At 36.3% G+C, this 12,013-nt stretch overlaps 1 protein-coding gene across 6 annotated transcripts in view; it reads right to left on the reverse strand.

The window, feature by feature from the left end:
• UBR2 (ubiquitin protein ligase E3 component n-recognin 2) overlaps positions 1-12,013 on the reverse strand; it is a 114,684-nt gene that overhangs the window by 28,041 nt on the left and 74,630 nt on the right. For all 6 annotated transcript variants that reach the window (XM_058554367.1, XM_058554365.1, XM_058554366.1 and 3 more), the window contains 11 exons: positions 11,675-11,797; positions 11,475-11,538; positions 10,409-10,533; positions 8,144-8,196; positions 7,093-7,195; positions 6,263-6,311; positions 5,582-5,736; positions 3,232-3,334; positions 722-831; positions 531-611; positions 24-202 (listed from right to left, as the gene is read on the reverse strand). In XM_058554367.1, the coding sequence (XP_058410350.1) occupies positions 24-202; positions 531-611; positions 722-831; positions 3,232-3,334; positions 5,582-5,736; positions 6,263-6,311; positions 7,093-7,195; positions 8,144-8,196; positions 10,409-10,533; positions 11,475-11,538; positions 11,675-11,797 (1,145 nt within the window). The remainder of the gene's footprint in view (positions 1-23; positions 203-530; positions 612-721; positions 832-3,231; positions 3,335-5,581; positions 5,737-6,262; positions 6,312-7,092; positions 7,196-8,143; positions 8,197-10,408; positions 10,534-11,474; positions 11,539-11,674; positions 11,798-12,013) is intronic.

The following is a 12,013-nucleotide window of genomic DNA, read 5'->3' on the forward strand; positions in this document are numbered from 1 at the left end:
AAACACTTTTGATTATTTCTTACCTATTATCAAGAACAGCAGAGGTAGAGGCATCCAGTTCTAAAGTCTGCTGAAAGAGTTCTTTGTTCTCATCAATAAAGTGCCGCTGCATCTCAGACATCTGGGCCATGATCTTTTCTCTGCGCAGTCTGGCAATCTCAGCTTTTCTCTTCCTCTCAGCTTTGTCTTTGTCTCTTGAATTCTGAAATTACACTCCATTTAATTAGACCATTAGATGCTAAATGCACATTTTTCCCTAAAGCATAAATATCTTTATTGTAAATACTAACTAAAAACTATTCTACAATCCCACTCATCTGAACAAGAGAAAAGATTTCTTAATCAACCTAACATGATAAAAAAAAAAAAGCAGACCAAAAAAATTGCTACAACAAATAAACATAAATAGTGACACATTTCTTGGAATTTACATTTTTGTAAATAATATCAACTATCAACTTATTGCAGATAAATTTAATTGTTTATAGTGAACTTGCTACAATTTTTCAGTATTACCACACTTCTTATACCTCTTCCATTATGGTTCCTTGTGTCTCAGCCACAGGACTGGGGGATGAACTCTCCCTTAGCTTCTTGATAGCATTAAAAGTCTACAAAAAAAAGTATCATTTATTCTGAAGCCATGGAACATTATCAAAATTTAAAGATAACAAATACTTAATGTTTCTCACAAAAAGCAGAGTGATGCAGGAAATTTTACCTTTAATATCCACCTAATCATATCTTTGTGGACTTCTAGGTACGGAGCATTCTGTAATGTTTCCAGCATAGCTAGTATGCTAGGAGAGTTGTTTGGTGCTTCACCAGGTTCTAAGGTGAAAAAAATAAAAAGCACAATAACAACAGCTAACATTTCATAGCGCTTATTACTAAGCACAAGAAGATAAGTGAAGTTGCTTATAACATCGTTTGCCCATCATTTCATTACAGTTCTACTTATGAGAGATTTTTAATACTTCTCGAGAATGTGACATATTTGTACTTTACAAACAAGTTGTTAACAACTAGAATGCTTTAATCATTCAAAACTGATGTCTTACACCAAATGACTGTTTTAACATAGCCTCCAGCAAAATTAAGAACCCAGCTAAAAGGTCTACCTGAGATTTTACAAGTCTAAGAAAATGAATTAGGATTACAGGGGTGCATGTGTGTATAAATATATCTATTTGTTTTGACCTTTTTTTTTTTAATAAAACCTAGATTCAAAATAAATTTCTTCCTCTATGAATTCTTTCCTTATTTGAGGAAAAGATATAAAAGTCAAGTCCATAATCTTGAGTACATTTAATCCAATATTAGCTAATTTAGTTTTATAGTCAGAAATGTCTAATTATTGATTTTATTGATTTAAGTGCTGCCATTCTGGCAAAATGTTCCTCTTTCCTAACAGAGGAAGAGAATGAACTATGTGATCTTTAACATTCTTCCAGATGTAAAATTTTGTGGCTATGGATTAGGGATCTGACTCTAATAAGTGTTTTAATGCTATAAAATGTTTAATGAGAAATATGAGGAATGGCCAGAGAAAACGACTGCTGAAAGAGAAAAGAAAGAATGAGAAAGAAAAAAAGAAAGAAAAGGAAGAAAGAAAGAGAAAGTGAAGAGAACCTGAGATTGCATACTGATGAGTGAATGAAATTAAGGAGTTTTCTGTGTGCTTATCCTAACATAAAAGCACTGGAGAGACAGAAGGCAAAAGACACAATGTTAATCTATAGAAAGAAATACTGGCAGCTAAAGAGTAGGGAAAGGCTGGCACTCCCTTCCCTGGACGAGGGCAAAAAGGGAAAAATAGAATTCTAGCAGCAAACAGGACTATTCCTCCCACCCCCCAGGAGAACCTAGCACTCTCTTAGTCATTATGTCTTAGGAAGAAATGGCAGAGAACATGACACTGTACAAAGTTATAGAAATAATCCTTTGCAATCAAGGAATTCATAAACTCCTACTATACTACCATAAATTCATTTAAACCCCTCAGCAAATGGTTGATGGCAGGTCTGGGGCAGGGAAAGTACAAGATTGAGCCTAGGACATCTTTTGTGCCAAAAAGCAAGCTGGCGCTCAGACACTAATGGGGTTGGGTCAAAAGGACACAGAAGCCCACTGAACAGACTCCCACTGACCAAACTGGCATGGTTCGAGCATCAAAGGGGATATTGATTATAACTGACTATAAAACACTGAATAAATGAAAACTCACAAGTAATATTTAAAAAAAAAAAAAAGAAAAAAACTCTAAGCAAACAAAAATGATTCACAGTTGCCACCACTGCAGGTAACTATTAGTCTAACTGCTTATTCTGAAAATTAATAAAGTAAAAGCCTTTCTTTAGAGGTGAAATATTATGGTGTCTAAAACAAATGGTTCAAAAAAGTATGCAAATATAGCAAAATACTAACTAGTGAATCTAGGTGGTACACACACAGACGTTTACTGTACAACTCTTTCAACTTGTCTATAAGTCAAAAATTTTTAATAATAAAAAGCTAGAAAAAACATCTCTCTGGCCTTCTAAAAAAGGTCACATCACTTTATATGAAATGATAATCTCATCCCCTATAGCTAGTTTTCTTATTTTCAGTATGTTTTTATAACGGCAACAATTTAAAAATGAAATTCTGGGGGCCGGCCCGGTGGCATAGCAGTTAAGTTCGCGTGCTCCGCTTTGGTGGCCCAGGGATTCACTGGTTCAATCCCGGGCGCGGACCGACGCATCACTTGTTAAGCCATACTGTGGCGGCGTCCCAACACAGCAAAGGAAGAGGAAGGTGGGCTTGGAGGTTAGCCCAGGGCGGATCTTCCTGGGCAAAAAGAGGAGGATTGGCAACAGATGTTAGCTCAGGGCTAATCGTCCTCACGAAAAAAAAAAAAAAAAGACATTCTGATGGTATACTTTGTGTTTTTAAAAGTGTGTCCTAGAGTTTAGATATATGTGCTATACTAATTTCAGACTAAGGACTTCTCATTATTTTTTTCTGTTTATGAATTATAATTTGTGTATTTTAAGTAGTGTAGGCCTTAAGTACTTTTACAAAAATCTATGAAGATCTGATACAGTACCTTTAATACACAGATGAATACATATAGCCTCAGAAATTTGGATTTAATATAACCTATTTAGAACCTAGATGATCAAAGAAGTTACATTACATATTTAAAATCATCGCTATCTTGAGTAAGTTCAGGAAAAGGTGAACACGTACTCGACATCTTCTGGGTGAAGGTAAATGTTACCACAGGCTCTTCCACCACGTTCTCCAAATGCTGTTTTTCTTCCTGTAGCGCCATGCCAACTAAATGTAACACCTCAAATACAAAATGTTTTGTATCTTTTAATAAAACAAAAATCAAGTACATATTTTCATAAGAAATAACAGACAAGAATTTACTATTGAAAAAAGATAAATCAAACAGACTAAGTACCATAAAAAACAATTCGAAATACTAATTTTTATTAAATTCAAATTTTAAAGTTCATTTTCTAATAAAGAATTCTCAGCAAAGAAACAAAAATTTCTATTTCAGCTAGGAAGAAAACAATTGCAAATTCTTAGGGTAACTTAAAATTACTACCAGCAATTCGTATAATGTATAATTTTCAGTTTTATTCTGTCCCTACACTACAGTCTTAAAAAAATTTCCTAAGAATCAGTGGCCAAGCCAAATAATTAGAACTGAAAGCATCTATCATGTAATTATGTAGTCTCTAATACTACCTAGCTCAATTTCTTTTTTTTTTTTTGTGAGGAAGATCAGCCTTGAGCTAACATCTATTGCCAATCCTCCTCCGTTTTTTCCCCTTTTTCTCCCCAAAGCCCCAGTAGACAGTTGTATGTCACAGGTGCACATCCTTCTAGTTGCTGTATGTGGGACGCCACCTCAGCACGACCGGACAAACGGTGTGTCGGTGCGCGCCTGGGATCTGAACCCGGGCTGCCAGTAGTGGAGTGCTCGCACTTAACCGCTAAGCCATGCGGCCAGCCCCAATTTCTCTTTCTAAGGACTGAAATTCTTAATCATCTCAGGAAGAGACATACTTTTGTCTCTAATGCCACATTTCATAAAGATTTCATAGTTCTTCAGTATATCTCACAAAAATTCCTTACCAAACTTCTAAGGAAATATATGACTACACTGAATCCATTTGCATTTTTATTGCTCTTATCCTACTCCCCAATTTTTGAAGGAGATATGTGTGTGGTGTCTCTCTATCTTTCCCTACACACAGGTCTACTGTGGTTGTCAGAGACTTGGAAGAACTAGGTTAGCCTGAGTGACATAAAGCCAAACGTACACATAAGGTAAATACCGTTCACTCTTTTTTTCTCCATCATTTCCCACAAATCTTTTGCTCATATAATACAGATGGTCTCTAGTATACCACAGCTCGTGTTTTTACATTTTAAGTGTATGTTTATAAATGGGGGTGGTGGTGTAACTATGCACATTTCTTAGCCAATGAGATACTTAAGCCTGCTGAGACAATGGAAAGAATAGTAGTTTTGGAAAAAGGCTCGCCTTCATTTGAATCCTGGCTTCATTGTTTTCTAGCTGCATGCCTTCAGGGAATTCCTCTGAGCCTAATTTCATCATCTTTAAAACAGAAAAAAAAGGGGCTGGCCCGGTGGTACAGTGGTTAAGTTCCTGCGCTCTGCTTCAGCAGCCCGGGGATCACGGGTTCGGATCCCAGGTCTGGACCTACACGCCGCTCATCAAGACATGCTGTGGCGGCATCCCATATGCAAAGCGGAGGAGGATGGGACAGATGTTAGCTCAGGGCCAATCTTCCTCTCTCTCTCTCTCTCACACACACACACACACACACACACACACACACACACACACACACAAGGCCACCCTCTAGACTTTGAGGATTACAAATATTGTACGTAAAAGTGCCTAGCACAGAACAAAGCACAGAGTAGGCTACTTCTATTAATTGAATAATTATTATTATGTTACTTACTAGTTGATCAACATGGACAAGTTAACTGAATCTCACTGAAACTTGACTTCATCTATACAATGGAAAAAGTTGTATCTACTCATAGGGGTGTTGTGTGAATTCAACGAGAAAGTAATTTAAGAATGACTTATATTGAAGCTATAAAGTAAAATACAAACAAGGTTCTGGACTTGCAACTTATTAGCTATAGGACCATAAGTCTCTGAGTTTCAATTTCTTCAACTGCAAAATACGAATACTGATGAACTCACAGGTTATTTTAGAGAATTAAATGAAAAACATATGTCAAAGATAACACGCTATACAAATATCAGAGTACTGCATAAACAAAGACATATCAGGACCAATCAATGAGAGGCAGGGAGTTGGCCAAAAGGACCAAGACAATCACAACCATATGGTATAAAAAAACCCACCAGGCTCTCATTTTCATTGTCAGACACAAAAGCAGTAACAATATACACTATTTCAAATTAAGGTAACACTACATTTTGTCTTAAGTTTTCTGTGTACAGATACTGACGAGAATATTTTGGCTTTTACTACAAAACCAGTAAGATATAAATAATAAATGTCTTCAAACCTACCCTTTGCAGCATGGACTCAGACCAGGCATATCCATTATGTTCTACAGCCCACTGCAGTATTGTTCTCATGATGCACAACATGACATCTGACTGCAAAATGTTAACCAGACTTGCAAACAGAGGGCAGAATGGAGGCAAAACTGGAGGTGGAAGTGCTGAAAACAAAGTTATTGGTTTCTTTTGTAGAACATGCTTAAAAAAATAAAAACAAAACTATCTCTTTATTAGATACCTTTTTTTTTTGCTGAGGAAGATTCGCCCTGAGCTAACATGTGTCACCAACACTCCTCCTTTTCTTTGAGGAAGATTCGCCCTGAGCTAACGTATTAGATACTTTTGATAGTCTTCACTCAAAGAATATTCATTACCACACATCTTGAAGCTATACTTTACCTTCTTAAGGTCAGTCAAATGCATAAAAACAGCTACATAAATAGCAGCACAAAGGAAAGCCTTTCTTTTCCCTAGAAATGTCTTAGGATCTGAGATAAAACCATTAACCCAGAGGTGACTCACTACAGACTATTTCTATATTAGCATATTTTTAGTCCTCTGAATGTTCACTCGGAAGATTGTATTTAAATATTCCACTTCATCAAGCATAATCATCATGGTCAACAGAAAACAATGTTTAACAAGTAAAAGAGACTGGCATGAGATTTTTGGAAAGATTAAAAATACCTGTATCTTCTTTATTTTGTCTTTTTAATTTCCGTTGAGCTTCCTCTGCCTAACAAAAAAGAAAGTAATTTAGACAGGGAATTAGTAATACAAAACAACCTAATATCCAAAACTAGTGACATAAATTCATCTTTGTCATGTCATATTATCTTCTGATTTTAGAAGATTTTTTATTCTCAGTTTTGCAGTTCCCCCCAAGTTGATATATCAAGGTTATTATTTTTTTCCCCGCTAAAAGAATCCCCCAAATGGGTTCTTTCTTGCTTTAAAATGCAGGGGAAACATGTACAAAAAAACCAAAACCTTTTTAGGTTTGAGCTCTATGAGATGCATCAAAAACTAAACAAAAGCTTCCTGTTTAAGTTTTTTTAAATGCTATTTACTGAAAAAGTATTTTAAGAGAATACTGCAAAAAAGCAAAATTTAGCTAAGAATGACCAGGAAAATTCCATAAGTCACTATGGAAAAGCATAATGTTAAGTAGTAGCAATTCTGAAATGAGTGTAAAATGAGTTAACTGATTACAATACAGGTTGACAATTTGTCTTTAAAAGTCAATAAGATACGCACAATTATATATGTGTGTGTATGTACATAATCATATAGACCTCATATACGTACACACAAAACATTAAGGAGAAAACCCAAAATGTTAGGTAGTGGTATTATAGGTAATCTATACTTTTTTCTTTATATCTTTTTATATTTTCAAATTTCCTAGAACAAAAATGTATCCTTTTTCAATCTGAGAAAAGCAGTAAAAATTCTTAAGGAAAGAAAAAAAACAAACCCCAACTCTCTCCCAGTACACTTTCAATTTTCCCAATTACCTTGGACTGTTCTGCCCTTGAAAAGTGATAGAAATACAAATTGAACTCTTTGGCACACTCTGGTTTCAGTTCGTACATGCCTCGTCCTGTCAATCCAGGCTTCCTATGGAAAAAAAGGTCCTTAAAATATTATTACTAAAGTCATATACTAATTCATGAGACAGTCTTAGATAACAGAATAAGAAAGCAGAGCTCTTATATACTGCTGGTAAGTCTAAGCTGGTACTATTTTCTGTGGGTTAATTTGGCAATCTACACCCAAAGCTTCACGTGCATTCATTTTATCTAGCATGTCCACTGTGAATTTGTTATCCTAACTGCACAAGTGAACGTGATGCCACTGCAGTGGCAACAATTCAAAGGTTAACAACAGAAAATAGGTTACACACATTACGACACCTCCAAACAGTTGAACATCATTAAAAGTGATGTTAATTTCTATATTTTGACATGTAAAGATGTCTGGGATAAGTTGAAACCAAATGGAAAAAAGTAGGTACAATTTTAGGGTTCAGGGAATCTTTTCTATAGTTTTTCCTGTATTTTCTCTAAAAGCACGTATTGTCTTTATAATCAAGAAAAATAAAGACGTTGCCATTGGGGTAGAGAGCAAGGAATAAGCAGGATTAAGAAACTGTCTCAACAACCTTAAAGGGATAAACTAGTTTACCTACTGGGCAACACACTGGACACTAGAGAAGGCAGCATTCATTGACTATCCCACAACTTAGACGACACATTCAAAGGGAAACAAAGCAATTTTAAGAAAGCTCAGTGCATTTACTAGATCACCTGCTCAGGTTAATTTCAATTATCTGAAACTATCAGCTATGAACACCTATTCTGAATACAATGAAAACCCTCATAAAGCTACTTTTAGTTGCCAAGCGCAGGGCCAGATCATAAAAGTGAAATGTCAGTGAGAAATCTAGGTCAGAATTAATATCTGAATGTTTGTCACTCTCTGAAAGCAACAAGTTCATTCTCAGTTCCATCAAAGGAAACACTCTAAGAAAAATGAATGTATGAAAAATATTAGAAGTAAACTCACTTGAAATGGGCAACTGCTTCAATTACACTCTCCATGCCAGTCTCCTTGTTCTCCTAAAGGTACAGGAAACAAATAAGTGTGTTTCATGTTAATAGCAACATCTGCTAGCACTCTGAGCACTGTACTTTTATCTCATTAAGACTCACACAGCCAATCTACCAAGTGGATACACTATTATCCTGATTTTTACAGATGAGGATTCCACAGTAAACACAATGATTGATACACAATTAGAGAAACTTATTTGGTAAGCTAACGTTCATTCAGATTGATATAATTAAAAACAAGTCACTACCATATGGAATCAAGGTGACAGCTTTCAAAAGGCATTAAATGAAAACACAAAGTGTACATAATTTTTAACACTTAAACAAAACTTATGTAAGATATTCGTACACATAACTTTTAACACAAAATTTATGTAAAATATTCGTAACATTTTGTGAAATAGTTACACTAATTTCTTATCTATTTTTAGTAAAACAGCATTTCCCACATCATATCCCATTCATGACAAAATGTTAATAGGAATTTTATGAATAAAGAATTCACTGGTCAAAAACGACTTTGTACAAGGCATATATCACTTTTAAAAGGCTGTTTTAAATTTTATTCTTCCTTATTCTAAAGTCTAAGTGAAACACCAATTGCTTCCTCATCTAACAACCCAGCATTCATTTCCTGCATTCAAAAGTATAAGTAATTTTTATCCTGACTAGATATTTAGTGATATTAAGAAATTACTAATTATTGTTTTTTCAGGTGTAATAATGGCACATGGATAGATTTTTCTAAAAGCCTTTGATCTTTCAGATGAGTTTCTCAACCTTGGCACTACAGACATATTTGGACCAGATAATTCTTTGTTGTGGGGATCTGTCCTGCGCACTGTAGGATGTTTAGCAGCATCCCTGGCCTCTGCTCACTGGATGCCAGTAGCACCACACACCCTGCCCTGAGTAGTGCAAATGTCCCTGGAGGGCAAAATTCTCCCTGGTTGAGAACCACTGTTTTAGATATATACAATTCTACTTATAGATAAAATGGTAAACCTGGTATTCTCTACAAAATAATCCAGTGGGGGTGAAGGGATTAGTGGTTGGAGTATAGATAAAACAAGATTGGTAGTCTGCTGATCTGGTGATGGGTTCACTATACTACGTTTTCCATTTCTACAGATATGTTTGAAATTTTTCATGATACAAAGTTTAAAAGAATTACTATGCAACAAATATAGGTTTAAGTCCAAGAAGAATCAACATTAAGGTTGAAAGTTTTGATCTATCTTTCAAATTTGGGAAAACATTTTGAAAAGCTTCAATGAAAATAAAGTCCTTTCCAAATATATGTGTTGGGTTTCTGAAAAGCCCCATGGCTGAAAAACAGGCGGCTGAGGAACTTAAGGTCCTGGGAGGAAAAACAGTTACAATTAACCTATGAATGTCCATGTGAATACTATTTTATATTCACTAAAATGAAAGGGATGGCTCACTAAGTAGAGTCTTTGGGTGCTTCAGAAGGGAAAAGCTTTGGAAAACTTTGGTTTACTCAACACAGCTGAGTAGGTATTTCTCACCCTCACTTCCTCAAGATACTAGGTTATAAAGCATTATCTCAGCCCAAGGCAACTTTGTACTAAAGACCCTATAACAACCCCTCACCAATGGATACATAAATTCGGTTCTAAGGACCACGTTTACTTTTATTCAGAGTCCTTATCTCTTTCAAGGCTTCACTGTAAAAGATTCTATTCCTATGCTGCCTTTCACTCCCAGTCCCCAGTATTCTCTTTTTCTAATTCTTTCTTTTTTTTTTTTTTGAGGAAGATCAGCCCTGAGCTAACATCCATGCTAATCCTCCTCTTTTTGCTAAGGAAGACCGGCTCTGAGCTAACATCTATTGCCAATCCTCCTCCTTTTTTTTCCCCCCCAAAGCCCCAGTAGATAGTTGTATGTCATAGTTGCACATCCTTCTAGTTGCTGTATGTGGGACACGGCCTCAGCATGGCCGGACAAGTGGTGTGTTGGCGCGCGCCCGGGATCTGAACCCGGGCCGCCAGTAGTGGAGTGTGCGCACTTAACTGCTAAGCCACAGGGTCGGCCCTCTAATTATTTCTAGTAAGAGTGACCAGAATTATACATGTCCTAGAACTGTAGTTTTTACAACTGTGGAAAAGATATATAGAAGTAAAACTATACGTGCACACTAGACTGATAGGTAGGGAAGGATTTCTATAATTTCCTTTTTCAAAATATAGGTACTTACATCTTCAGGTAAAGACTTTACCAATTCACTGTGAGCCATAGGTTTGATGCTCAACTGATGGACAATCTCTCGCTTAATTTCATCTGTAGCATTTACCTGTCCAACTCCAGGACTAAATCTCTCTCCTGTCAACAACGACAAAGTATATATACACATATTTAACATAATCACAACACTTACGTGATATATACTTATAATTCATGCAGCACAATTATTTTTCTTTCTGTGGAATGGGAGAGCAATGACAGGTCTGGCAACAAGCTAGAGTGAAAGCAGCTCCCAACCATGCTTTTGAGTCTCGGACATGACAAGTGAGTGCAGGCTTTAGGCAGTGAAGAGAGAAGCTCTGGGATCAGAAGGTGGGAAGGCATGAGATGTAGTCAAGAACTGGTACAGCAGTAGTTGTGCCAGTAGCCTAGGAAACTGCTTTCATACCATCTGCCACATGGTGGCAGGGAAGCAGAGCCTTCTTTTGTCCTTCTATCTAGTGGCAAATAAGATATCACTCCTGACAGTAGCTAGGATTCTCTGCTTTATGGACTACAGAGAGTCTGAAATAGCAGGGGAGGTGGGAGAAGGTAAAGGATAAAAGAATAGGAAAGACGGAAGCGGCAGGACTGAAAGTATAAACAATAGGAAAAGAAATCTGCATCCATGAGCCATAGGTCTCCATCAACTTGGAATTATTATATCTGAAGTCAAGACACTTTTGCACCACAAAACCATGGAGGGAAACATAGCTAAGACAGAAAGTAACAGTAGAGAGCTCCTAAATATCCTATTCTTGCTTGCTAAATCTCCCGTTCCCCTTCTTTTCCCCCCAAAACAAAGAGTCTTCCAGTTTATTCTGCTTCAGCAGTTGTACTCTCTCTTCTTTCCAGAGCACCAGAGTGCAGTTACTCTCAACATTACAGTAACCAGAGGGGAGAAAAAGATGGATACTGGAATCTCCTTCTCCTGAAACTGAGTAACCTCTCAAACAAAAGAAACAGTTCAGAAATTCTGAACTATTTGCTACCACAAAAGTCAATATAATTTATAAATGTCTCAAACAATCCAAACTTACCTACAAGCATTATAATGAGGTATAGCATTTCTTCTATTAGAGTGTTGTTTTGCTGAACTACATCCTGTACCAAGTGGGGGGACATAAAGTTCAGAAATAAGAATATGAATACTGTATCATCTCAGATGATTAACATAACCAAAAATAATGAAAGATGCTTCTTTAATAATGTGTTGTAGTCTCATAAAACATGCTCTTACCTTATGGGTAATCTCAGAACTAAATCTTTTCCCATAGTCTGGAGTACTGAAAATCTGATAAAGTTCAAAGCGGCTGAGCATTATCATCAGGAAATGATTTGGATCCATCATGGAGACACCTGTCTTTTTTTTTTTTTAATGTTTGAGATAAAGGAAAAGAAGAAGGTCAGAAGGGCTACTAAACACGCAGTGAAAGAGATTTTGGTTTGCACAAGAGAAAGCAGCTACTTGTTCACCAATCCCAATAAAAGATGGAAACCCATTTAGCCCCAATCCCTACTCGTGGTAGCTACAAGTGTGGACAGGACTCTAAGCTGGTAAAACAAAACAAAGCATAAA

This window comes from Diceros bicornis, chromosome 14, assembly GCF_020826845.1.
Source record: "Diceros bicornis minor isolate mBicDic1 chromosome 14, mDicBic1.mat.cur, whole genome shotgun sequence".
NCBI classification, from domain to species: domain Eukaryota; kingdom Metazoa; phylum Chordata; class Mammalia; order Perissodactyla; family Rhinocerotidae; genus Diceros; species Diceros bicornis.